General features: G+C 50.6%; 2 protein-coding genes, 1 long non-coding RNA gene and 1 pseudogene across 3 annotated transcripts; 3 read left to right on the forward strand and 1 right to left on the reverse strand.

The window, feature by feature from the left end:
• The first annotated feature begins 6,377 nt into the window (after window positions 1–6,377).
• On the forward strand, window positions 6,378–9,687 carry LOC137899280 (uncharacterized). Its single transcript, XR_011105639.1, has 5 exons — window positions 6,378–6,492; window positions 6,605–6,706; window positions 6,820–6,987; window positions 7,069–7,173; window positions 7,459–9,687. It is a non-coding gene; the product is annotated as an uncharacterized lncRNA (long non-coding RNA).
• A 2,067-nt stretch (window positions 9,688–11,754) lies between these two features.
• LOC137899268 (alanine aminotransferase 2-like) lies at window positions 11,755–15,011 on the forward strand (annotated as a pseudogene).
• A 108-nt stretch (window positions 15,012–15,119) lies between these two features.
• Window positions 15,120–16,514, reverse strand: gpx7 (glutathione peroxidase 7). The gene is made up of 3 exons (XM_068743305.1): window positions 16,294–16,514; window positions 15,548–15,809; window positions 15,120–15,402 (listed from the first exon to the last, which is right to left on the reverse strand). Exons 1-3 carry the CDS (start codon window positions 16,444–16,446, stop codon window positions 15,239–15,241), a joined length of 579 nt encoding a protein of 192 aa, XP_068599406.1. The 5' UTR covers window positions 16,447–16,514; the 3' UTR covers window positions 15,120–15,238.
• An 877-nt stretch (window positions 16,515–17,391) lies between these two features.
• Window positions 17,392–27,268, forward strand: tut4 (terminal uridylyl transferase 4). The gene is given in 32 exon segments (XM_068743289.1): window positions 17,392–17,473; window positions 18,318–18,685; window positions 18,767–18,900; window positions 18,978–19,094; window positions 19,485–19,662; window positions 19,748–19,836; window positions 19,913–19,964; window positions 20,109–20,178; window positions 20,263–20,389; window positions 20,471–20,590; window positions 20,663–20,851; window positions 20,970–21,144; window positions 21,220–21,389; window positions 21,462–21,605; window positions 21,722–21,872; window positions 21,952–22,038; window positions 22,127–22,230; window positions 22,576–22,633; window positions 22,992–23,095; window positions 23,161–23,250; window positions 23,332–23,445; window positions 23,526–23,603; window positions 23,698–23,875; window positions 23,946–23,993; window positions 24,072–24,154; window positions 24,226–24,341; window positions 24,740–24,819; window positions 24,822–24,902; window positions 24,985–25,082; window positions 25,651–26,200; window positions 26,642–26,782; window positions 26,854–27,268. Coding segments are annotated over 31 exon segments (4,131 nt in total). The 5' UTR covers window positions 17,392–17,473; window positions 18,318–18,369; the 3' UTR covers window positions 26,943–27,268.
• Window positions 27,269–27,340: the final 72 nt, after the last annotated feature.

Below are 27,340 nucleotides of genomic sequence, written 5' to 3' on the forward strand. Positions count from 1 at the left end.
GACGGGGACTATATCGGTAAAAGGATGCCGAGGATGGAACTGCCAGGGAACAGGACTAGAGGTCGACCCAGGAGAAGATACATGGACGAAGTGAGGGAGGACATGAGAGTGGCTGGTGTTGGGGAGGACGATGCAAAGGACAGGGTGAAGTGGAGAAGGTTGGGTTGCTGTAACGACCCCTCACGGGACAAGCCGAAAGTACAGTAGTAGATTTATTTGTATTAAAATCAGGGGAGTGGGTAGTACTTCTGCCTCAACAAAGGGGAGTAGAGGCACCTGTTGTGCATCAGGAAGTGACAAAGATTAGCAAAGTTAGAAAGGCAATGAAGAGGTTGAAGAATGGTGAGGCAGTTGGCCCGGATGACATACCTGTAGAGGTATGGAAGTGTCTAGGAGAGGTAGCTGTAGAGTTTTTAACAAGGTTGTTTAATACAATCCTAGAGGGGGAAAGATGACAGAGGAATGGAGCAGAAGTGTTCTGGTGCCGATTTTCAAGAAGAAGGGAGACATACAAAGTTGTGGAGACTATACGGCAGGGGTTGGCAAACTAAGACACACGTGTCATGCCTGGTACTCGAGGGTATTTCTGTTAACACGCGGAGAGTCACAAAATATTGTATTTTATTGTATTTGTAAGGCAGTAACCAATCACACCGCTAGGTGGTGATGTAGCACTGCATATCGTTCTGCTGAAAGAACTGCTCTGTCTGTGTGCTCACTCATCAAACATGTTTCGTTGTTGCTATGACAATGACAATAAAAGCATTCCATTCCAATGAAAGGCCTTCTCTGGCAATATATATCGATGGCACCGGGTGTGCCCAGGCTATGACAGAACCACAGATATACGAGCCATTGCAACACCTGCAACAGATTTATGGATCACATTACCGCTGTCATTACAAACTGCTTGGACAGTCGAGTCTTTCAAGTCACAACTTAAGTCCCATCTTTTCTCGCTGGCTTTCAAGTTGAGTTCATCTCAGACACAATGCTTTCACATTTAGATTTTTCTTTGTGCCCAGTTGTTAAATCCATTTTTCTGTCTGTGTAGGTTCTCAGTCATTCAGGTCTTCAACCAAACTTAAGCAAGTCCATTTGATTCTGTTTTTTTCTTCTTAGTTTTATGTATTTTTCCTCACAGCTTGTAAAGCACTTTGCTTGAGATACTGAGTCAATGAATACTCCCGTGACGTCAACTAAAATTATTTTTGGCATGTCAAACTTACAAATAGAACGAAGTAAACTGTAGCCTATAAAAGCAGAGTTTCTGACTAACCAGATAATCCAGAAACGAAGTATTGACGCACAACAAATTTGACTCATCAACATCTAAAGAGAAGTCAACAGGAGAGTCAGTCAAAATATGTTCAGAAATGTGACTAAAAAATAAAGGAATACAAATGTTAAAGTGAATTTAATTATTTTTGATTTCAAAAGTATCAATACCTTGATGTGTATCAGTCTACCTTAGTGACCTATCAGTAGCTGTGGGTGTTCGCAGAATGACAGAACCACAGGTGAACGAGCCTTTGCAACGGCTGCATTAAATTTATAGACCACGTTACCTCTGTAGTTACAAACTGCTTAAACAGTCCAGTCTTTCTAGTCTCAACTGAAGTCCCATCTTTTCTCGCTGGCTTCCTGTCATGGTCTTATGTTCGGTATGTTAATTTGTCCTGTGTTCCGCCATCCTGACTTTGTTGTTTAAAAACCCCGCATGTTGTAACGACCCTCGATGCAGCGGACAAGTCCAGGGTAATACAGGACTTCAATGCTACCGGTGAGACTTTATGAGACAACAACTCGTAGATGAAGACTCTCATGCTCTCATACCAGCTGTGTTCACATTAGTGTCTGTAGTGATTCTTGCCAGCTTCGCTCAACCAGGTGATACATTTATTCACAGAAATCTAAACCCAACAGACCACCAGGCACAGTTCGCATTACCTAGTTATACTGCATTATCTGTTCCTTTATGTTTGATCAAACGTGGAGTTTAAATTGGAATGCTGTGGTTATAATAGCTTCAGTTTCTGATTGGTTACCCTGGGAACGCCCTCCAGCTTTCAGGTATTAGTCTGTCTGTACTCAACACCTGTACTGTAAAGTGCAGGTGAGATCAAGCATCGCTATATCCAGTCGTTACCTGTTCATCATGATGAAGCTGATCCTTTCTCTGGCTCTCACCTGGACTCTCTCCGGATCAGGTAAACACAACTCCTCTTTGAAGCCTGATTCATTCATCTGTATTGATCAGTTGATTACCAGTAATCTGAATCCATCAGCTGATTGTCGGTCATGTTGTTCTCTTTGCTGCAGCTGGAGCTTTACAGTGTGAAGTCTGCAATAGTACTACATGTCTCACCACGCAGCCCGTGAATTGTTCTTCAGAGACGATGTGTTTCACAGCCTCCAATAACAGTCATTATCTCTTTATTACAACGCTTCTCTGAATTCTGAACGTTTGTCTGCTTTCCACCAACAGTATTTAACTCTCCTTTGGTTTTGTAGTCATGAGAGGTGTGAACTCAACAGTGACGAACTTGAAGGGATGTGCACCGTCCTTCCTATGCCCAGTCTTAGGCTCTCGGAACTTCTCTTTTAGCCTTGGTGTCCTCAGTCTAGACTTGAATGTCGAGTGCTGCAACACGACTCGCTGCAACTCTGGAAACTTTTCCAGTAAGTATGAATGAGAGTATTTTCTCATCAGTGTTCTATGTTTCTCATATAAATAACTTTCTCTTCTGTTTCAGCTCCTATGATTCAGGGAAATAACACCCTCACATGTTGTAACAACGCTCCATGCAGCGGACAAGTCCAGTGCAGGGGAACACAGGACCGCTGCTTCAGTGCTACCGGTGAGACTTTGAGACAAGAACTCATGGATGAAGACATATATAGGCAGATGAGCGTGGACAACAACAATGGTCAGCTGATGAATTGTTTGCTGTTCACCAGAGCTAAATGTCATGCAGTTATACGGTAACTGATTTTAAGTTTACTGAGGAATGTGAGGAAGGTGTGGCTTGGCCCTTTATGTGGATAGAGTTCAATTGATATTCAGTTTAGTTAAATAAGTCGTGAATGAGTTAAGGACTAACTAACCAATATACAAAATTGAACAAGGGCATAATGGTAACAGTACTTCCTTTATGATGCCAATCATACAGACAATGATACAGCTGCAGTACAGCAGCAAAATGTTCCATCCCATTCTGTGGTCCAAAGACCAGGAGCAGACCATTCTGTGGTCCAAAGACCAGGAGCAGACCATTCTGTGGTCCATAGACTAGTAGCAGACCATTCTGTGGTCCATAGACTAGTAGCAGACCATTCTGTGGTCCATAGACTAGTAGCAGACCATTCTGTGGTCCAAAGACTAGTAGCAGACCATTCTGTGGTCCATAGACAAGTAGCAGACCATTCTGTGGTCCATAGACTAGTAGCAGACCATTCTGTGGTCCATAGACTAGTAGCAGGGTTTGAAAGTCTCATCTGTGACACACAGGAAGTCAGTACCAATAATATGTTCTTGGTGTTGGTCAGGACTTTGGCAGCAGCCTGTAACCTGTAAAGACACCATTACAGGACTCTGACCTCCTAAAATAAATGGATGGACAGATGGTTTTTGTTCGTTTGTTTTGCATCTTGTTTTGTCAGTAATTCTTTCGTTTTTGCTCTCTGCTTAAGGTGCTAATAGGCTGATTTAGGAATTGTCTTCTTGTGGCTGCTGAAATTGACTACAGAGTCTCTAATTGCACCAAAATGTCAGGCTCGATTTGTAGATTTTATTTCCATGTTTTTACAAATTCACTTATTATTTTTTCTTCTTTGTAGCAAGCTCACAAATTGGGTGTTTCTTCCTGAAATTCTGATTCTGACTTGTAATTGCTTAGCACCAGCCGTAGTTTATCCAGTGACAATGATTTTCTTTTCCAGTGCTGGTCAGCTCGTTAACCTTTCCGAGCTTTGGATGCGTGTCTGACAACCTGTGTGAGACGGCCACCAACAACAGCCTGGCTGCGTTCGTCCAGAATGTGACTTTTGCTCCTGGGTTGACTTGTTGTAACTCCAGTTTGTGTAATGATGTAACAACAACCACATTAACTCCAAACACAAGTTCAGTTGCTCCAACCACCAGTGACACCTGCACCATCACAGGGGGCTTGATTCCTCTGCTGTTTGGACTCTTTTTGCTCTTGTAGAACAAGAAGGATCCTGACCAGCAGGTCCTCGCATGCATCCACCATCACACATTTACAAGACTGGATAAAATATTCACTTGGGTTTTGTTTGGAATACACGAATGAGGCCTAATCAAAAGGAAATCATTGTAAAGTAAGTGAAATGGCAATGTTAGAAACATAAGAGGAAATTGGACAACTGACAGCATTAAAACCCGAGTAAATGGGTCAGAAAATAAAAATATATCCATCCAGCTATATCATCTCCATCTTCAGTCTGTCTAGCCATCCAATGAGAAAATCATGATTGTAGGATATTTGTAGACCGCTTTATTTTATGTTTTTACTTTTAACAGTCTTAGTAATATATTTCACGTATTTTTATAACATATTTCGTCCTAATGGTTTGATATAAAACCACAGTGAAAAATCACATGGTGAGGTAGACGGTACCTCTTCCTCAAGACAGGTGCGTGTGAGCCCGTGTTCGTTCAATCGACGAAATACGCGAGTTACAAAGCAGAAGAAGAAGAAATATGCGAGTTCCGAACTAGGAAGTCTTTTCACCGCAGCAATGAAACTTGCGGATGCTACAAGAAATCATAAATAATGGAAGACCTATTCCGGAGTTAAAAGGTTTGCTTCAAACGTCGGGACGGAAGATAAGTCGTTCTTTTCAAACAATTGTCTCCATTGAGACGGAGAGACTTTCAAAACTCAGAGAAGATAAGGAAGACTTCTACAACAAAGTCATTGAGATTTTTGTCCAGAAGGATAGGTGGACTTTGTTTACAAGTAAAGGTAAGATACCATCTGTCTCTGTTGCTGTACTCTGAACAAATACATATTGATCATCTCCAAAATAGTTTGTCTCATAATTCTGTTAAATGGTGATGTTGTCAATAAGGCCCTGGTTCTGGATTGTTAATCTATCCCTATAAGACTCAAGACAGAAATCTTTGTGAACAAGGAAGTGGTGAGACTTTTAGATCAAACAGATTTACAGTAACCAGGATCACGCACTAAGAAAGGTATTTGGCAGTTTCTACTCGTGGTTACTGGGTGGAGTGACGAGGACAGGTGAGGCGAGGTCATGATGAGGACAAGAACCTTTAGTTAAAATAAGTCCATGTAACCCACATGAAGCAAGGGCTCCTCGACCGATACATGTTGCTTAAGATGCTATAGCGCTAGTCGTCCACTAGACTGTGCTGCAGTACCTCAAATAACTTGTGCCTCACCCATGTGGTCATTATCACTTCATATGAAGCATGCTCCTCGTGTGTTTGATAGAGAAGAGAGAGTCTTTCACGTGACAACTTAAGTCCCATCTTTTCTCGCTGGCTTTCAAGTTGAGTTCATCTCAGACACAATGCTTTCACATTTAGATTTTTCTTTGTGCCCAGTTGTTAAATCCATTTTTCTGTCTGTGTAGGTTCTCAGTCATTCAGGTCTTCAACCAAACTTAAGCAAGTCCATTTGATTGTTTTTTTCTTCTTATTTTTATGCATTTTTCCTCTTAGCTTGTAGAGCACTTGGCTTGAGATACTGAGTCAATGATAACTCAGTATGTCAACTAAAAATATTTTTGGCATGTCAAACATGCAGATAGAAGGAAGTAAACTGTAGCCGATAAAAACAGAGTTTCTGATTAACCAGATAATCCAGAAACGAAGGATGTACTTATGTAAATGCACAAGAAGTTTGATGACTCATCAACATCTAAAGAGAAGTCAACAGGAGAGTCAGTCAAAATGGGTTCAGAAATGTGACTGAAAAATAAAGGAATACAAATGTTAAAGTGAATTTAATTATTTTTGATTTCAAAAGTATCAATACCTTGACGTTTATCAATCTGCCTTAGTGACCTATCAGCAGCTGTGGGTGTTCGCAGAATGACAGAACCACAGGTGAACGAGCCTTTGCAACGGCTGCATTAAATTTATAGACCACGTTACCTCTGTAGTTACAAACTGCTTAAACAGTCCAGTCTTTCTAGTCTCGACTGAAGTCCCATCTTTTCTCGCTGGCTTCCTGTCATGGTCTTATGTTCTCATCTGTTCCTTTGTGTTTGTGTTTGATCAAACGTGGAGTTTAAAATGGAATGCTGTGGTTATAATAGCTTCAGTTTCTGATTGGTTACCCTGGGAACGCCCTCCAGCTTTCAGGTATTAGTCTGTCTGTACTCAACACCTGTACTGTAAAGTGCAGGTGAGATCAAGCATCGCTATCTCCAGTCGTTACCTGTTCATCATGATGAAGCTGATCCTTTCTCTGGCTCTCACCTGGACTCTCTCCGGATCAGGTAAACACAACTCCTCTTTGAAGCCTGATTCATTCATCTGTATTGATCAGTTGATTACCAGTAATCTGAATCCATCAGCTGATTGTCGGTCATGTTGTTCTCTTTGCTGCAGCTGGAGCCTTACAGTGTGAAGTCTGCAATAGTACTACATGTCTCACCACGCAGCCCATGAATTGTTCTTCGGGGACGCTGTGTTTCACAGCCTCCAATAACAGTCATTATCTCTTTATTACAACGCTTCTGTGAATTCTGAACGTTTGTCTGCTTTCCACCAGCAGTATTTAACTCTTTCCACCAGCAGTATTTAACTCTCCTTTGGTTTTGTAGTCATGAGCGGTGTGATCTCAACAGTGACGAACTTGAAGGGATGTGCACCGTCCTTCCTATGCCCAGTCTTAGGCTCTCGGAACTTCTCTTTTAGCACTGGTGTCCTCGGTCTAGACTTGAATGTCGAGTGCTGCAACACGACTCGCTGCAACTCTGGAAACTTTTCCAGTAAGTATGAATGAGTAGAAATAGTCTTTTCTCATCAGTGTTCTATGTTTCTCATATAAATAACTTTCTCTTCTGTTTCAGCTCCTATGATTCAGGGAAATAACACCCTCACGTGTTGTAACGACGCTAATTGCAGCGGACAAGTCCAGTGCAGGGGAATACAGGACAGCTGCTTCAATGCTACCGGTGAGACTTTGAGACAAGAACTCATAGATGAAGACTCTCATGCTCTCGTACCATTAGTGTCTGTAGTGATTCTTAGTTAGACTGTCTTTGCCAGCATCGCTCAACCAGGTGAAACATTTATTCACAGAAAACTCAAACACAGCACCAGGGTCGTTGTAGGAGTACACATTTTTATTGCACAGTTATACTGCATTATCTGTTCATTTATGTTTGTGTTCATGGCCATGAATTATTACTTTGACATTAACAGTAGTTTGTCCAGTGACATTGATTTTTCCTTTCCAGGGACGCCACCATTATCTATTTCACTCTTTGGCTGCTCGACTGCCAACTTGTGTCCGCTCGCCACCGTTGTGAACCAGTTTCCTTTCAACTTCAGTCTCTCTTTCCTCGGTGCATCCTGTTGTAACACCAATTTGTGTAATGGGGCTCCAACTACCGGTGATGCCTGCTCCATCACACTGCGTTTGATCCCTCTGCTACTGGGGCTCTTTCACCTCCTGTAGAAGAAGGAACCTGACCAGCAGGTCCTCCTATATATCCACTATTATCACACTCAATAATCAATCGATCTGTGAAAATTTGTCTGGTTATAATCATGTATATACAACCAGCTAGTATTCAGAATGTGCACAGTTCTGCTAAGGCCGCCGGCACAAAACCTGCATAACCAGAAGATAGTTTGCGAATCAGCAATCAATCATCACCATGACGAAGTGGCTTGACTGGAATCTCCTTCATGCACAACGAGGAATGTTGGAAGTCTGTACCAAGGCTTTTGAATCATGTTCAACTTCAGTGAGTTATCAGATAAAATTTGATTTTCATCCAGATGTAACTTTTTATCTTTTGCAAATCTATGAAATCTATTTGAATGACTAACTTTGAATGATCTCAAATAGATAATAGTGTTGGGGTGATATATCCATCTGTCTCTGTTGCTGTACTCTGAACAAATACATATTGATAATCTCCAAAATAGTTTGTCTCATAATTCTGTTAAATGGTGATGTTGTCAATAAGGCCCTGGTTCTGGATTATTAATCTATCCCTATAAGACTCAAGACGGAAATCTTTGTGAACAAGGAAGTGGTGAGACTTTTAGATCAAACAGATTTACAGTAACCAGGATCACGCACTAAGAAAGGTATTTGGCAGTTTCTACTCGTGGTTACTGGGTGGAGTGACGAGGACAGGTGAGGCGAGGTCATGATGAGGACAAGAACCTTTAGTTAAAATAAGTCCATGTAACCCACATGAAGCAAGGGCTCCTCGACCGATACATGTTGCTTAAGATGCTATAGCGCTAGTCGTCCACTAGACTGTGCTGCAGTACCTCAAATAACTTGTGCCTCACCCATGTGGTCATTATCACTTCATATGAAGCATGCTCCTCGTGTGTTTGATAGAGAAGAGAGAGTCTTTCACGTGACAACTTAAGTCCCATCTTTTCTCACTGGCTTTCAAGTTGAGTTCATCTCAGACACAATGCTTTCACATTTAGATTTTTCTTTGTGCCCAGTTGTTAAATCCATTTTTCTGTCTGTGTAGGTTCTCAGTCATTCAGGTCTTCAACCAAACTTAAGCAAGTCCATTTGATTCTGTTTTTTTCTTCTTATTTTTATGCATTTTTCCTCTTAGCTTGTAGAGCACTTGGCTTGAGATACTGAGTCAATGATAACTCAGTATGTCAACTAAAATTATTTTTGGCATGTCAAACATGGAGATAGAAGGAAGTAAACTGTAGCCGATAAAAGCAGAGTTTCTGATTAACCAGATAATCCAGAAACGAAGGATGTACTTATGTAAATGCACAAGAAGTTTGATGACTCATCAACATCTAAAGAGAAGTCAACAGGAGAGTCAGTCAAAATGGGTTCAGAAATGTGACTGAAAAATAAAGGAATAAAAATGTTAAAGTGAATTTAATTATTTTTGATTTCAAAAGTATCAATACCTTGATGTGTATCAGTCTACCTTAGTGACCTATCAGCAGCTGTGGGTGTTCGCAGAATGACAGAACCACAGGTGAACGAGCCTTTGCAACGGCTGCATTAAATTTATAGACCACGTTACCTCTGTAGTCACAAACTGCTTAAACAGTCCAGTCTTTCTAGTCTCAACTGAAGTCCCATCTTTTCTCGCATTGTCTGGTTATAATCATGTATATACAACCAGCCAGTATTCAGAATGTGCACAGTTCTGCTAAGGCCGCCGGCACAAAACCTGCATAACCAGAAGATAGTTCGCGAATCAGCAATCAATCATCACCATGACGAAGTGGCTTGACTGGAATCTCCTTCATGCACAACGAGGAATGTTGGAAGTCTGTACCAAGGCTTTTGAATCATGTTCAACTTCAGTGAGTTATCAGATAAAATATGATTTTCATCCAGATGTAACTTTTTATCTTTTGCAAATCTATGAAATCTATTTGAATGACTAACTTTGAATGATCTCAAATAGATAATAGTGTTGGGGTGATATATCCATCTGTCTCTGTTGCTGTACTCTGAACAAATACATATTGATAATCTCCAAAATAGTTTGTCTCATAATTCTGTTAAATGGTGATGTTGTCAATAAGGCCCTGGTTCTGGATTATTAATCTATCCCTATAAGACTCAAGACGGAAATCTTTGTGAACAAGGAAGTGGTGAGACTTTTGGATCAAACAGATTTACAGTAACCAGGATCACGCACTAAGAAAGGTATTCAGCAGTTTCGACTTGTTACTTCTACCTATGGAGCGTTCCCACCAACAATATTAAACATGACATCCTCAATTTCTTCAAATTCGGCGGGCTGGATTAAAAATCTTAATGCTTAATCTCAAGTTTGATATAATCCTTTTTTCTTTTCATTACATAGTTAGCCTAAGCACTTTATTTTTATTCTTGCCATTCAAAATGATCTTGTCGACTCACTTTTGTGACATATTTTCCACGAAACATGAAATCAAATAACTTCAGCGTCTTTGTTTTCATAGCTCTGCCAAGGCCACGCCCACAAACCGTGGATGGGCGTGACATTTGAATAACAAAATGGCGGCCTGAGATGCGCTTGAGAGGACTGGTCTCCGTTCCTCCGTCATTATTTGTAGTTTTAACTTTTATTTGTCTGTTTTCATCATTCATGTGAGTTTTTAACAGCAGTTTATTGTTATTTACATTTGGACTCGGCGTGTACGTTTTACCTGCTGCCGTCCAGCGCCGGTGATGCGACCCGGGAACCCGCCTCCACGCCCGCTGCGGCTCGGCCACGGTTGCCTGGGGCCGCTGTCTCTTCAGCCAGCAGCCAGACGCCAGTTGTCATCCCGTGGAGGCTACCGATGGCTGCAGCTAGCCCGGCTAGCGGCTAACGGGAGCACATCACCTCCGCCCTCACCGGCAGGATGCTGCGTTATTCCGTCTCGCCACGGCGACGCCACTCCGACGTCCTCTTCAGCCATCACGCAACTCGGAGCTCCCCGCCGTCCCCGCTGCACTCACGGGGGTTCCCGCCGTAAGTTTGTTTACTTCCGGCCTGACTGAACGCTGCGTCGCGTGTGAAACACGTCGTCAGAGCGCGACAGCAGCCAGACCACTGGGGGGCGCTGCGACGCCGCTCCAGTGCAGGTGGCACAGAAAACGTGGAGTGGATTCCGGCTCCTTCAGTCATTTTCAATGTCCAAACTCTCAAAGATCAATCCTCTCATCCGGACTCGAGTTCTACATAAGAACCATCAGGAAACACGTCTTCTGGTTCTGATCCAGAATGAGGTCAGGGACAAATATTACGTTTTAACATTAAACCATTTATGGATTAAGAATCAGTTAAAAATAAACATCAACTCTGATTCACTTTGTCTTTTCATGTTGGTGTATAAAGATACCAAGAACAATCTAGAACCTTCTGGTGCTGATCCAGATCACCGTGTGGACGGTGCTGATCCAGTTAGGAGGGGGGGGGGGCTGCTTGGGGGAGGTCTGAGCTCTCTGAGTTCATCCGTGTTCACAAAGATTTAACGGGAAAACTGCTCACTGGAGGAGAAGCTCGGGCCTCACCGGGCCGGGGCCTCACCCGGGCCTCGGGCCTCACCCGGGCCTCGGGCCTGACCCGGGCTCGGGCCTCACCGGGCTCAGGCCTCACCCGGGCCTCGGGCCTCACCCGGGCCTCGGGCCTCACCGGGCTGGGGCCTCACCCGGGCTGGGGCCTCACCGGGCTCAGTCCTCGCCCGGGCCTTGGGCCTCACCCAGGCCTCAGGCCTCACCGGGCTGGGGCCTCACCCGGGCTGGGGCCTCACCCGGGCTGGGGCCTCACCCGGGCCTCGGGCCTCACCGGGCTCAGGCCTCGCCCGGGCCTTGGGCCTCACCCAGGCCTCAGGCCTCACCGGGCTGGGGCCTCACCGTGCCCGTAGTCTTAGACATGGCGTTGGGATCGCGTGGCCGGCGTCCTTGACATGAGAGCGCTGCAGAAATGAAGTTCCGTCTGTGTTGCACTTCGTCCTTTTACCCCGTCCTGGGTGGCGGCTGGTAGGCGGAGCCTGGGCAGTTTCTGTTCTGAGCTCGTCATTTGCGTTTTACCATCCAGGCGAGAGCTATGAGTTCAGTGCAGGAGGTGAACCCCAAGGTTCTGTCAATCAGAGCCCCCACGAGCCTTCAGGGCCGAGCGAAACGCATCACAGATGACATCACACAGGTGAGTCGGTCTGAGCCACGGAGACTGGACTGCGGTTCGTACTTTGGCATCGTGAGGCGACGCAATCCTCCCGACTGGGCCGAGACGCGCGGCTCAAGGAAGACGGTCCCGACACGTAACCACAGCAACCAGTAAAGCCCCTTTGATGGTTGTTTAACGTTACAGGTGCATTTATCACCGCCTGTTTTAGTATGGAAAACGCAGAGCGGGAGCCCGTGGTCACGGTCCCGCCCTGAGCCCAGGCTGCCGCTTTAACAGGAGGCCTTCGTCCTGTCCTGGGGGGGGGGGGGGGGGGTGACCAGGTGTGTGGCCGGTGTCTATCCGGGACGCGGAGATGTTTATTTCTAGATGGTGAGCTTCTTCGCTCAACTTAATCCAGAACTGAATTCTACTTTTATGTATTTTACCTGGGATCTTTGGCCGACAAGGAGGAATAAACTTTTTTAAGAGACTGAACCCTGTGGTTATTTTGAGAGGGAAACATTAAAAATGTTTATTATCAACACAACTGGTGTAAAAAGTGTGAAAGCTGTGCTGCAGGCTGCTACATGAAGGTCTGGGATCAAAGAGTGAACTCTGTGATTTATATTTAACACTTCCTGTATCTTATTTTTGTATTGTCAAAATTTCCTTTACGCTGCTTTTATTTTGAAGTGCTTCCTGCTTGGCACTCGGCGCGTGCCTTCCGGTATTTCTGGAGATTCACCAGGAAGGAAATGTTGTCTACTAGCATTTATAAAGCTTTATTAGTAGCTTTCCTGACTGACTCCTCCTCCCTCCCAGGGAGCAAAGAAGCCTTTCAGCAAGGTCATTGACGTCAGCTCCTGTGACCCCCACAGGGCAGGAATGGCGCCCATCTCGTTCTTACGCCAGGTTGGTGTGTGTCGTTCTCTCAACATGATATCCCAACAAACGTTCCCGAGCCCGAGCGCTTCCTGCTCCAGGTTTTGGCGGCGTGCTTGTATCCTGAGCTCCTGAAAGAGAAGCGCTTCCCCCCGGACGTCCAGCAGAGGGCGCTCTAGCTGCTCGATGGCTGCGGCGGCCGCAGCGCCGGTGGGAATGGCTCTCATTCATTCGTTCATTCATTCATTCATTCGTTTATAAAGATTGACACGCATTTGTCCACTTGTCCAATCGCAGGTGCGTACTCTGCAACCGGCGCCGGTATTCCAGATGTTAAGAGGAGCGTTGCTCGGTTCATCGGGAGGCGGGACGGCGGCCTGAGCGCAGACCCGGAGAACGTCGTCATCTCCAGTGGCTCCCAGGACAATTTGTCGGTGTGGTGATTTAGCTTCTCCCGGCTTCGCTGGTCTTTTGACGTCTTCGTGTTCGTGCATCTGAACTTGAGTCTTGTGTGGAGGTGGTGTTCCAGCTGATGGCATGCGGTGAGGGGCGCGCCCAGGCGGGCGTGTTGACCCCGGTGCCGTGCCCTCACACTCTGCCCATGCTGCTGGACGCGTTTGGGGTGACGGTGGTGTCCTACCAGCTGATGGAGAGCCGAGGCTGGGCTCTGGACACGGAGGAGCTGCAGCGCGCCTTGAGGACGGCCAGAGGACGCTGCAGACCCAGAGCCCTTTACATCAGCAACCCTGGAAACCCCACAGGTGAGCCCCGCCCGGGGGCACAGGCCGTCACCCCACAGGTGTCACCTGACGTTGACCTTCGTTCGTAGGTCACGTACAAGACAGGAAGACTATGGAGGAAGTCATTCGCTTCGCTGCGACCGAAGGTCTCGTCCTTTTGATTGACGAGGTGAATAGTCGCACACGAAGAAGCCCCGCCCCCTAAAGGCTTCGGTCTAACGCCGCCCCCCCTTGCAGGTGAACCAGGACAGCGTGTACGGACAGGACAAGGAGTTTATTTCCTACAAGGAGGCCCTGTTCAAGATGGGGAAACGGTTCTCGGAAGCTGTGGAGTTGATCTCCTTCAATTCCATGTCGAGCGCCAACATGGGGGAGTGAGTACCGGGTCCGACCGCGGGGCGTGCCGCGGGGCGTGCCTCGGGACGCTGGATGAACCCCTCGCTCGCCTCCCCCTGTGTTCAGGTGCGGTCTGAGAGGAGCTTACATGGAGGTGCTGAACCTGGACCCGGCGGTCTATCACCAGTTAAAGAAAATGCGGTCTACCAGGAGCCCCCCGACGCCGCCACAGCTGTGCCTGGAGGTGATGGTCAACCCGCCCGCACCTGGGGATCCGTCCTACCGGACCTACGCGCAGGTGAGAGGAACACCGGCGTCCCCTCAGAAGCCAATAGGGCCTCAGAGTGTTTCTCTCTTCGCAGGAGATTCTCCACATTCAGGCGACTCTTTCCCAGAATGCTCGGCGCGCCTGTTCCTTCCTGAACGACCTGCCGGGGGTGAGCTGCCAGCCGGCGATGGCGGGAGTCTTCCTCTACCCCAGAGTGCGTTTGCCCCGCCGGCTGGCGGAGGAGGCCGCGGTGAGATAACTGCCCGACGGCGTTCGTATTCTCCGGCTCCCATTAGCATCGTCACCTAAAGCTAAGCTAGCATTAGCATTGGAGGAACGCCGTAGTCCTGGCGAATAGAAATGACCGTGAAGTCCGCCCGCTCTGTTCCAGCTGTTGGGGGCGGAGCCAGACGTCCTCTACTGTCGGAGGCTGCTGGAGGAGGAAGGAGTGTGTTTGGGCGCGGGCCACGAGAACGGACAAGAGGATGGGGACCATCACCTCAGGTGCACCTCACCTGTCCTCACAGGTGTGTGCGCATGCGATTGTAACCGCCCTGTTACTGCAGCGGTTTCTCTCCTCCCTCACAGGCTGTGTGTTTCGGCTCCTGCAGCCCTCCTGGAGGAGGCGCTGGCACGCCTCCGCTCCTTCCACCTGCGCCTGAACGGCCCGAGCGTCGAGTAGTTCCGGTTAAATCTTCATCTCTGCTCCTACGTGCAAATTCCAACGTGCCTAATTGAGTTCTGTAATATACCGTATTTGAATGAAAGTACTTGTATTTAGATATCCCCAGGGTATCTGTATTTGTTTCTATAATTGTTATCCTCATTGAAAATCTGTATTTTCATTTGTTAAAAAAGTAAATAAAATTGGCCTGATGCTGTCAACCAGGTATGATGATGATGATGATGAAGATGCTGAATAAAAATAATAGAGTTGTTGCATGGATTAAAAAAAGAAACGATAGCAAACTGTCCTCCAGCGACACTAAAACTAAATCCAAGGGACCGTTTTTAATGTTTTTAATTCATTTATTTGTGACCTTGATGCTTCGTGTTCATAAAATAATGTTTGACAGAGAGAAGGTCAAAGGTCTTTATTGTTGCCATGGTTCCTCGGGTAAACGCAGGCGTTCTGCCCACCGATCGGAACAGCGATCGTAACTCTCGGTGCTGATTGGTCAGCGATCGACGGCCGGTGTCAAAGCTCCTCCTTCTTCTTCAGGATGATCTGACGAACCATCTCGGCTATTCTGGGTCGGATCTCCTTGACGGCGACCTTCGGCCCCCAGCCGTCGACCACGCTGCCCTTCACGTCGACCAGGTACTTCCAGAAGTTCCAGTCGGGCTCTTTCCCAGAGGACTCTGGGGGGAATGAGAGGAGGAAAGGTCAGATTAGACAGATTCAATGTAAACACCGCTTAAACGGGTGTCCTGGGACGGCCTCCCCCTGTAATCCTTTCAGACTGCTGTCCTGAGCCCGGGACCGGCCCCGCCCCGCGACACTCACCGGTCAGGTACTTGTACGCGTTGTTGGCTCCCGCCCCCACCACGGCGATCTTGCTGAACAGCGGGAAGGAGACGCCGTAGGCCCGGCGCACGAAGGCGTCGATCTCCCTGTCGCTGCCGGGCTCCTGCTTGCCGAACTGGTTGCAGGGAAAGGCCAGAACGTTGAAATGGGACGGGCCGAAGTCCCTCTGGAGCTGCTGCAGGTCCCGGTAGTGGTCCTCGGTGAAGCTGCACTCACTGGCCACGTTCACCACCAGGGACACCTGCAGCAGGAGGACGGACTGGGATCACGGCGTCTCCGTGACAACGGGGAGCCCTCAGCGGGACCGGGTTAGGCGTGGTGCTGATGAGTTTTGTTTTTGTGTACTTGCTGTAAACTCGTTATAAATATATTTATTTCTCGACATAGAGACGATGGTTTCCTTGCTTTATAGTTTTATGCCTGAGTGATCTTAACTGTAGCTCAGTAGAACATCTAAAGGGTGGAATCCCTTCATCACCGGCTCACAAACGCCCCCCCCCCCCCAAAGAGCATCTTGTCTCGGGCCCCCACGAGGCTAGAGCCGGCCCTGGTTCTGAACGGAACGGAGCGGAGGCGCGGACGCCGCCGCTCTGCCACGTCGACCGGAGACACTCCGCGGTGAGCGGGGGGGTTAGACAGAAGAGCCGCTCAACCGGCGGGAGGCTGATTCCTAACAGCGGTTAGGCTGATGATGATGATGATGATGATGATGATGAAAGACTCACCGAGCCCCGGTACTTCTCCAGAGACACTAACTTCCCTCTGCTGTTCACCACCTTAAAGCTGTACAGGTCTCTGTGTTTGCTCTCAGTGACGCATGGGAACGTCATCAAGACGCAAAATGACGTCATAAACACGCCCAGAGCTCCGGGAAACATCGTCGCGTTTTTATTAACGGAGACACGAAAAGTTCTGGACCAAAAAGTCTCCTCCGACAGGAAGCTCGAAGACAAGACCGGATGGCGCAACAAAATAAAAGCCCCGGTAACGGGAGAGTGGTCGGTTTAAAAATAAATAATTTATCAAATGTCAAAATTCATTTTACACGACTCTGTGGAATTCATGTGATTCCTCAGATATGGTGGATATATCTCTAAAGCGGCCTCACGCTTTTATTTTGGAAGGGTGCCGGTTTGAGAAGGTGAACTGGTTCCGTTCAGTCCAGCGGCGGTACAGTAGTTTGGACTCCCTGTAACTGCAGCGCAGTTGCGTTACTTTTATTTTGAAGAGGGCGCTCTTATTTTGTAAGGCAAGGAGAGGTTCCGGTTCCGGAGTTAGCGGCAGAGAGGGGCTGAGCTGCGCCGTGCTCAGACGCGAGGCTGATAGCCCTCCGGTTTATTTTATATTACTACAATGAAGACTACTGCCAGAAGATAACTGCCCATGTATCGTGTTGAAGCGGGCCAAAGTGGTCAGTATTATTTCTGTTGTCAGCTAATTGTATTAGCACGAGTGTTATTAATTTCTTTTCTTACAATAATGTTGCCTTTCTAATTTGTCTATTTTAGTTCTACGATGTACAACAAGTAAAACATCTGTTAAAGAACTGGAGTCATGAAAGCGATCTGTGGGCGGCGCACTCCCCATCCCGTTCCTGTTATTTGATTTTATTATTTTGATTTTATTTTGATTTATTTTTATGTTTTTCAGAAATACGTTAAAGAAAAATAAAGAAAGAGAGGGAGGGAGGATTGCAGACTTGCGGTTTCGATTTCCGGATAAGTTGAGCGCAACATGTTCACGAGCCTCTTCCGTCATCACTCCCACAATGCAGCGCGGTGATGCATTAATATGGCTGCTGTGGCTGCTGTTGTGTACAGGGCCGTGGGATTAGACGTGTTTTACATAAAATAAAAGGATGCAGACAGCCAATCAATAATCAGTAAGCAGTGGTTCGTCTGTAAAGTAAGTCCGGGGCGACGTTTAGGTTTAAAATGATCCGATTGTTTTTGTTCCGCTTGAAATGCTGTCAGCTGCGTAAGCTAGCTGCTAAGCTAACCGAGCTGTAATTGATCTCGGTATTTTTCCGAGGCCAGCCTGACCGGTTAAACGCGAGATGACGTTGTTACGGCGAGCTTAACGGGAACGTTAACGCGAGGCTTTTATTTCACATTTAATCAGACGGTACCACCGGAAATATCGACCCATCCGTGACGAGCAGCGGGCAGCCCTGCTAGCACCGGGGGGCAAGTTGGGGCTAAGCAGCTAGCATTTAGGGTCTTTTGTCAGGAGGGGATGTGTCTCTGTCTGTTTGGGACATGTCTGTCTGTGTCTCTGTCTGTGTGGGACATGTCTGCCTCTGTCTGTGTGGGACATGTCTGCCTCTGTCTGTTTGGGACATGTCTGCCTCTGTCTGTGTGGGACATGTCTGTGTAGGACATGTCTGTGTGGGACATGTCTGTCTGTCTGTGTAGGACATGTCTTTGACCATAGAGGACCTGAGTGTGACCCTGGTCCAGTCTGGACTGGTTTGACTGGAGAATGTTTGTTTATGTTTTACTGACATTCTAAACATCATAATTGAGACGTGCGTCTGTATTCTGATTCCTCGCTGGCATGTTAACGTGTAGCTAGCGTGTAGCTAACGTGTAGCTAGCGAGTAGCTAGCGTGTAGCTACGTGTAGCTACGTGTAGCTAGCGTGTAGCTAACGTGTAGCTAGCGAGTAGCTAGCGAGTAGCTACGTGTAGCTAGCGTGGAGACGGAAACGAGCCTCTGTTTCTATTGACGGATGATATTGTATCTTTCTAGATTGTCCTTTGCCGTCCTCCCAGGTCATCTTCGTTCCACCAGGATTGAAGGGATGGATGCGTCCAAAGGTCCTGCCAAAGTCCACAAGCCACCCCAGTCCAGAGGACTCAAAGTTGTGTCCCGTGATGTGTCAAACAACGAGACTCTCACTCAGCAAGACCGTCCTGTAGGGACCCGCTGGCCGGCCAAGACTCGGACGGACAGCCCGCTGGACAAGAGGAGAGGACGGTCCTCCCGGCTGTCCAAGCTCACTGGATTGTCAAGTCCCGAGTCCAGAGGGAAAGGGAAGATGGCTCCCGTTTTGGTCCCCGACTCGGGGACCAGTTCCACGGCGGCTCCCAGCACGCCAGCGGCGGAGACGTCCTGTGGTGAGTTGTCCAGATGCTTTCTGTTGGACGGGATCGTCTCCAGCGAGTGTCCCCGAGGCCGAATGGTCTGTGTCGTTTCAGAGACGCACCAGGCGGTGGACAAAGTCCCCGAGCTGAAGCCCGGCGGGGACGAGCGACGCCTGACGGATCAGCAGCTGGGCCTGCGACAGGCCGAGGAGCGTCTGGACAGGGACTACATCCACCGCCTGCTGCAGGTTGGGCGGGGGGGCGGGGCAGGGGGGCGGGGCGTCCGCGCGGGGTTAGCGCGCTGACTGTCCCTCTGTCCCCACAGCAGTCTCCCGACTACCCCAACTATCAGTACCTCTGCAAGCTGTGTTCTGTTCACATCGAGAACGTCCAAGGAGCTCACAAGCACATCAAGGAGAAGAGACACAAGAAGAACGTCACGGTACGGCGCCCCGACCGCCCCGTGAGCCCGACCGCGCCCTCAGACCGCCCCGTGAGCCCGACGGCGCTCTCAGACCGCCCCGTGAGCCCGACGGCGCCCTCAGACCGCCCCGTGAGCCCGACGGCGCTCTCAGACTGCCCCGTGAGCCCGACGGCGCCCTCAGACCGCCCCGTGAGCCCGACGGCGCTCTCAGACAGCCCCGTGAGCCCGACGGCGCTCTCAGACCGCCCCGTGAGCCCGACGGCGCCCTCGGACCGCCCCGTGAGCCCGACGGCGCTCTCCGTGAGCCCGACGGCGCTCTCCGTGAGCCCGACGGCGCCCTCAGACCGCCCCGTGAGCCCGACGGCGTTCCGCCCCGGAGGCTGACGTGTTTCTGCCGTGGCGTTTCAGGAGAAGCGGGAGGAGAACGAGCTGCGGGCCCTCCCGCCGCCGTCCCCCGCCCAGCTGCAGGCGGTGAACGCCGCCGTCCTCCGCACGGCGTGGCAGCACGGCATCTCCGAGGACGACTTTGAGGTTCGGAAGGCCGCGGTCAGCAGGATGGAGGCGACCATCAGGAGACTCCTCCCAGGTTGTCGCCCCGCCCCTGTCACCATCAGCCGCGGCGCCGTCTCGCCACTCACCTCCTCTTCCTCTTCCTCCTCCTCTTCCTCCAGCGTGTTCTCTCCGTCTCTACGGTTCCTGTTTGACCCGGTTCGCCTTCAAAACCAGCGACGTCAACATCAACGTGGCCCACCCCCCTTCGGTGAGTCTGGCGGCACGCGGTGATGTCATCGGGGGCCGGCGCCCCCTGCTGATGTCCGTTGTCTTTCCCCGTTTAGATGACGCAGCCCGAGGTTCTGATCCAAATCCTGGAGATCCTGAGAACGAGCTGTAGGTTCTGTTTTAACCACGTAATCGATTGATCTATCGATCGAATAAAAATATGTTATAGCGGTATAAAGCCTGCAATGAGCATGAAAACACCTGCGTGTACAAATACACAGAGTACTTTGTACAGTTCGTGTTTTGTTCCAGCTGAATTTTCCGAGGTGGAGTCGGATTTCCACGCCAAGGTTCCGGCCGTGTTCTGCCGGGACGTTTGCAGGTGAGTCCGGTTGGGCCCTGCGTGGAGCGTATCGGCGGTCGGCGCCGGTAACGGGCGTGTCACGCCTGCCTTTGATCTCTGCAGCGGCTTGCTGTGTAAAGTCAGCGCCGGTAACGACGTCGCCTGTCTCACCACCGATCACCTGGCGGCGCTGGCTCGGCTGGAGCCCAGACTGGTTCCGCTGGTCCTGTCCCTCCGCTACTGGGCGAGGGTGAGGCGGAGCCTGAGGCCGAGGACTGGGCGTGTCCCCCGATGTCCCCGTCCACTCATTCCGGCTCTGCTGTGTCTCCAGCTGTGTCACCTGGACTGCCAGGCTGAAGGCGGGGTCCCGTCCTACTCCCTCGCCCTCATGGTCGTCTTCTTCCTGCAGCAGAGGGCGGAGCCCGTCCTCCCGGTCTACCTGGGTCGCTGGGTGGGTTTGTCTGTCCAGCCGGAGACATCCTCCGGACGCTTGTTCTAACGGAGGTGTGACCCGTGTCTCCAGATCGACGGCTTCGACCTGAAGCGCGTGGACGAGTATCACCTGACCGGGACCTCGGGCGCGTTCGTCCGCTGGGAGCGCCGACCGCCGAGCGGCGCCGACGGACGGGAGAACCGGAGCGAGGCCCGAGGAGACGGGCGGGCGAAGCCGGAGCAGACGAAAGCCGACGCCGCCCAGTGTTCAGAAGGCCTGGTGAGTCGCCCCGGGGGGGCCCTCGGACCGGGGGGGGGGGGGCCTCCAGACATTTTAGAATGTCTTCGTTTTTTGTGATGATGTCACTGATTGCATTGCGAATCCTTACTTCCCCCAGTCTCGCCTGACCTTTGACCTTGGGAAAGGCGTGTCTCTCGGCCAGCTGTGGCTGGAGCTGCTTCGCTTTTACACGCTGGAGTTCGCTCTGGAAGAACACATCATCAGCGTCCGCGTCAAGCAGCTCCTGTCCCGAGAGGTCAAGAACTGGCCGCGGCGCCGGCTGGCCATCGAGGGTGAGACCCGTTCCCTCTGAACGCCGGCGCCGCCCCCCCCCCGGTGTGAACGCCGCCCTGCTCTCCTGCTTTCAGACCCCTTTGCCCTGAAGAGGAACGTCGCACGCAGCCTGAACAGCCAGATGGTGTTCGAGTACATCCAGGAGCGCCTCCGCACCGCCTACAAGTACTTCGCGTGCCCCCAGAGGAGAGGCGCCGGGGTCCCGCCCACTGGTAACCACGGCGACCGGAAGGAGGAGTCCGACGTGAGCAACCACGAGACTGGGGGGGGGGAGACTTTAGACGTCGGCCTCACCGAGCTGACCCTCAACAAGCAGACGAAGGCTTCGCCGCCTGCCAACGGCCTGCTGGGAAGCGACGAAGAGGAGGAGGAGGAAGGGAGCTCCGCCTCAGAGAACAGCGCTGCGACGTCAGAGGAGCTGCACTATGTCTTTGATAAGTTGATTTTCACAGGTGGGAAGGTAATGATATGTTTCCATTCAAGTATTGGTTGATTGATTGATTGGTCGTCGGTGGGGGGGGGGGGGGGGCGCCACCCCGACGGCGGCTGCACGCTGAGTCCTCCGTCTGCTTCCAGCCTCCGACCGTCGTCTGCAGCGTCTGCAAGCGGGACGGCCACCTGAAGGACGACTGTCCCGAGGACTTCCAGAAGGTCGAGCTGAAGCCGCTGCCCCCGATGAGCCAGCGCTTCAGGGACATCCTGGACGGACTCTGCCGCTTGTGTTTCTGTGCGTGCCTCGGTCGGGGGGGGGGGGGGGGGGGGGTCGGAGGCCTCCACCGACCGATGAATCGATTGATCTGTTGCAGGCGAGCTGGCGCCGACTCCTGCTGAGCATCAGAAGAGGGAGCAGATCCTCGCCGGTCTGGAGCGGTTCATCAGGAAGGAGTACAACGGTGAGTACTGATCAGGGATCGATCGGTTCCGTCCACAATGGCCGCACCTCCACCTAACGCTGGTCTCGTGTGTCTCGTCTGTCCACAGCTAAAGCTCAGCTCTGTTTGTTTGGATCCTCAAAGAACGGCTTCGGGTTCCGGGACAGTGACTTGGACATCTGCATGACCCTGGAGGGCCACGAGAACGCCGAGGTAGAGCCCGCCGCGGCGCTAGCATGTCCGCCGTTCAGGAGGGTGACACGCTGGAGCTTCGGGGGCCGTCGGTGCTTCTTGAAAAGGCCGCCCAGGTTCTGCTGGTATTACTCTTCCTCAGCACCGACTCGGCAGAAACCTTCACCTTCATCACATCGTGCTGACTCGGCAGGACGCACTCAGAGTCCAAAACGAAGTCCACCGCGGGACACCGGGGTCGGTCCGGACCCAGCCGTGTCCTCGTCCTGAAGCACTGACGTCCCCCAGAGTATCGATTAACGTCCCGCCGGGCCGAGTGCCGGATGTTGAGGAGTGAAAGCTCACCGTTTCGTTTCACGCCGACAGAAGCTGAACTGCAAAGAGATCATCGAAGGCCTCGCTAAAGTTCTGAAGAAGCACGCGGGTAAGGTTTGAAGCCGCCTCGACCTGATTGGCTGTTCATGAGCCTACCTGTGTGAGCGCTGATTCCGATTGGTTGTTCTGAGCCTACCTGCGTGTGAGGGCTGATTCTGATTGGTTGTTCTGAGCGGACTTTATTCTGATTGGCTGTTCATGAGCCTCCCTGATTCTGATTGGTTCTTCTGAGCCTCCCTGATTCTGATTGGTTCTTCTGAGCCTCCCTGATTCTGATTGGTTGTTCATGGCCTCCCTGATTCTGATTGGTTCTTCTGAGCCTCCCTGATTCTGATTGGTTGTTCTGAGCCTACCTGATTCTGATTGGTTCTTCTGAGCCTCCCTGATTCTGATTGGTTCTGGTGCAGGGCTCAGGAACATCCTGCCCATCACGACGGCTAAGGTGCCGATAGTGAAGTTTGAGCACCGCCAGAGCAGCCTGGAGGGAGACGTCAGCCTGTATAACACTCTGGTGAGCACCGTGCCTTAGCGCCTTGCCGTCACCATGGCAACGCCGTTAACATGTTGATCGTGCAGGCCCAACACAACACCAGGATGCTAGCGACCTACGCGGCTCTGGACCCTCGCGTTCAGCTCCTGGGCTACACCATGAAGGTCTTTGCTAAGGTACGAGCCCTTTGTTCTTCCTCTGATCCACGATGATGATGATGACGAGGATGACGAAGGGCCCGTGGTGTCTGCCCACAGCGCTGTGACATCGGCGACGCCTCCAGAGGTAGCCTCTCTTCCTACGCCTACATCCTGATGGTGCTCTACTTCCTGCAGCAGAGAGAGCCGCCGGTCGTCCCCGTCCTGCAGGAGGTATCCGCCTCTGACTCGCGACCTTTGACCCCCCCCCCCAGCGTCGGTCTCGCTGTGGTTGACATCGCGTGTCTCTTTAGATCTTCGACGGGCCCGCCGCCCCCCAGAGGACGGTGGACGGCTGGAACGCGTTCTTCTGCGACGACCCGGAGGAGCTGGTGAGCGGCGCGGCCTCGGCTCTCGCTCCGTGCATCGGCGTGCTCCTCTGCTCGCCGTGGCGTGAACGTGCGTGTGTTTGTTGTGTCTGAGCAGCGACGGCTTCTTTCAGAGCTGCAGCCCAACACAGAGTCCGTGGGCGAGCTGTGGCTGGGGCTGCTGCGCTTCTACACGGAGGAGTTCGACTTCAAAGAGCACGTGATCAGCATCCGCCAGCGGAAGCGCCTCACCACCTTCCAGAAGCAGTGGACCAGCAAGTGCATCGCCATCGAAGGTGCGGCCCCGCCTCGCCTCGCCTCTCACAGGCCGACCTGCTCTGCTCACTCACCTGTCCTCCTCCTCAGATCCGTTTGATCTGAATCACAACCTCGGTGCCGGCGTCAGTCGGAAAAGTAAGTCCAGCGACGCCTCGGGGGGGCGATCCGGCGTGCCTCCGAAATCAACGCTCGCTCCGTCTGTTCCTCCTCCAGTGACAAACTTCATCATGAAGGCGTTCATAAACGGCAGGACGTTGTTTGGGACCCCCTTCTACCCGTTCCCTGGCACTGAAGTGGTACGTGGGACCGGACCGGACCTGGGTGGGGCGGTCCACAACGTGGATGCTAACCCTTTGATCTGCTGCAGGACTACTTCTTTGACTCCAAGGTGCTGACGGATGGAGAGTTGGCCCCCAATGACAGGTGCTGCCGGATCTGTGGGAAGATCGGACATTACATGAAGGACTGCCCGAAGAGACGCAGGTTGGACTATTCCAAGATGGCTTCTCCTGTCAGATGTTATTCCAGAGTTTGGAAGCATTCCTGAGGTTGAATCTGAAACACCCTAAAAGGCCGTCGATGTGTTAAACCCACCAGTAGGGGTCATACCTGCCTGACTGGTTCCCCACCAGTAGGGGTCATCAGCAACAAATCTGACCAGCAGCCAATCAAAATCTCAGTGTCGTGTTTACTGTTTGTTTACTATCGTTTACTGTTTGTTTACCGTTTGTTTACTATTGTTTACTGTTTGTTTACTGTTTGTTTACTATCGTTTACTGTTTGTTTACTATTGTTTACTGTTTGTTTACTATCGTTTACTGTTTGTTTACTATTGTTTACCATTGTTTACCGTTTGTTTACTATTGTCGTCTTTCTTTCAGAGTTAAGAAGAGGGAAAACGACAAAGAGGAGGATGTAAAAGACGAGACGGAGCGGGAGCGGGAGCCGAAGGACAGGCGCTGTTCCAGTGTGGCGACGCGGGTCACGTCAGGAGGGACTGTCCGGAATACCGCCACCTGAAACAGAGAGTCGGCGGCGCTCCAGGTAGAGACGAGCCGGTACCGTTGAGGCCGGGCTGAGCACACCGGTGTGTTTATCCAGGGTTCTTCCTCTTCCTCTTCCTCAGCATCTCACATGGGACAAACCATCACAAGCTCCCAGTCCATTCCCATCCCTCAGTCGGCTACCGACGGTCCGGGTCGGACCAGACACCCCTCTGAATGCGTGAGTAGAAGGAATAGTAGCTCCTCCTCTTTTACCGGTAGCTCCTCTTGTTTTACCGGTAGCTCCTCCTGTTTTACCGGTAGCTCCTCCTGTTTTACCGGTAGCTCCTCTTGTGTTCCCGGTAGCTCCTCCTGTGTTCCCTGTAGCTCCTCCTGTTTTACCGGTAGCTCCTCCTGTGTTCCCGGTAGCTCTTCCTGTTTTACCGGTAGCTCCTCCTCTTTTTTACCGGTAGCTCCTCCTCTTTTACCGGTAGCTCCTCTTGTGTTACCGGTAGCTCCTCCTGTTTTACCGGTAGCTCCTCCTCTTTTACCGGTAGCTCCTCTTGTGTTACCGGTAGCTCCTCCTGTTTTACCGGTAGCTCCTCCTGTTTTACCGGTAGCTCCTCCTGTTTTACCGGTAGCTCCTCCTGTTTTACCGGTAGCTCCTCCTGTTTTACCGGTAGCTCCTCTTGTGTTACCGGTAGCTCCTCCTGTTTTACCGGTAGCTCCTCCTGTTTTACCGGTAGCTCCTCCTGTTTTACCGGTAGCTCCTCTTGTGTTAATCTTTGAACGTATTTTTTTCTTTACAGTCGGACAGTCATCAAACTCCGCCTTACTCACCACAATCTCCAGCGGTCTCCCAGACCTCCGGCTCCCCCCAGCCCTGTCCCGTGAAGACCGGTCCTGCTGGTCCTGCTGGTCCTGCTGGTCCCCTGAATCAACCTGCTCATCCACAGCTTCCCCGGGCTCTCTTCAGATTCCCCTCCCCCCATCCTGGCCCGTACCACGCTGGAGCACTCGCTCCACTGGGACTTCTGCCACCCCCCCAACATCAGTCACATCAAACGCGTCACCCGGTCCAGATCCCTTCCACGGCCTGGCCAATCCACGGACCAGTCCTTACATCGTCCTCCTCCACAGCCCCCTCCCCACCCGGCCTCAAATTCAGTCTTCTCTCTGGGAGTCCCAGTGGCTCGGGGGGCAACGGCGGCCCCCTGAGCCTGAACGACCCCAGTATCATCTTTGCCCAGCCAGCAGGGGGGCAGCTGGGCCTCAGTGGGGCAGGACGGGAGGGACACTGGCTCAACCACCTGGGACAACCGGGATCACTCCTGGGGAGCGGCACTGTGGTCAAGCCAGGTAGCGAAATAATAACGAATGCAGCTAGAGAATGCTAATGCTAACGCTAGCGATAAGGCTGTCAAAAGGTGGAGAATGCTAATGCTAATGCTAGCAATAAGGCTGTCAAAAGGTGGCGAATGCTAATGCTAACACTAGCGATAAGGCTGTCAAAAGGTGGAGAATGCTAATGCTAACGCTAGCGATAAGGCTGTCAAAAGGTGGAGAATGCTAATGCTAGCAATAAGGCTGTCAAAAGGTAGCGAATGCTAATGCTAACACTAGCGATAAGGCTGTCAAAAGGTGGAGAATGCTAATGCTAACGCTAGCGATAAGGCTGTCAAAAGGTGGAGAATGCTAATGCTAACGCTAGCGATAAGGCTGGCCCAGTTGACTCCCTGCAGGGGCTGACTGGGAGGCTTCTGTTGAACCTCTGGGTACTGATCCGTTGTGTGTCTCCAGACTCGCCCCAGTTCGTCGCTCTGAGCCAGAACTCTCGGCTGTGGGAGCACAGCAAAGCGTCCCAGTATGCCCTGTCTCCGTCCTGGTCCTACCGGATGCCCCAGAACTTCATCCCACCGGGGAAACCCTTCATCGGCCAAGGTCAGCCATCAGTTTGACCCCTGCGGAACCAGAACCCCGTTCTGGTTCTGACATTTCGTTTCTGTCAGCAGGTTCTGTGGTTCATCCCGGTCCGAACTTCCCACTGGTTCCGCATCAAGTCCGACATCAAGTCAATCTGAATTTCATCCAGAAGAAGTGAGATCAGCGTTCTGGTCGGTCCAGATCTCTGGCGGCGTCTGAACTTTTAAAATGTTTGTACAGTTTTTAATTTGGGCTCTTTATTGATTTGTGATACAAATGTCTGATATTTTATTGCCCCTGTTTTTGAGGGGGTCCAAAAAGTGACTTTATTTTCTGTGTAAAGGAGGAAATGTACACTTTTATTTTTCTCAGCTGTATTCATACGTCGCTCTCCAGGACGAAGGCTTTTATTAGATGTTTGTTTAATCTGTCGCCATGGTGATGATGTAGTGCCAAACTCAGCTATAGCAAGAAAAAAGGGACAGAAAATAAAAAAAAGCAAACAAACGACCGCCCTCAAATTTAATCCTTTGTCCGAGTCTAATTACCAACAGACTACAAACGCGTCGCCGACAG

This window comes from Brachionichthys hirsutus, chromosome 9 (assembly GCF_040956055.1).
Source record: "Brachionichthys hirsutus isolate HB-005 chromosome 9, CSIRO-AGI_Bhir_v1, whole genome shotgun sequence".
In the NCBI taxonomy this organism is placed as follows: Eukaryota; Metazoa; Chordata; class Actinopteri; order Lophiiformes; family Brachionichthyidae; genus Brachionichthys; species Brachionichthys hirsutus.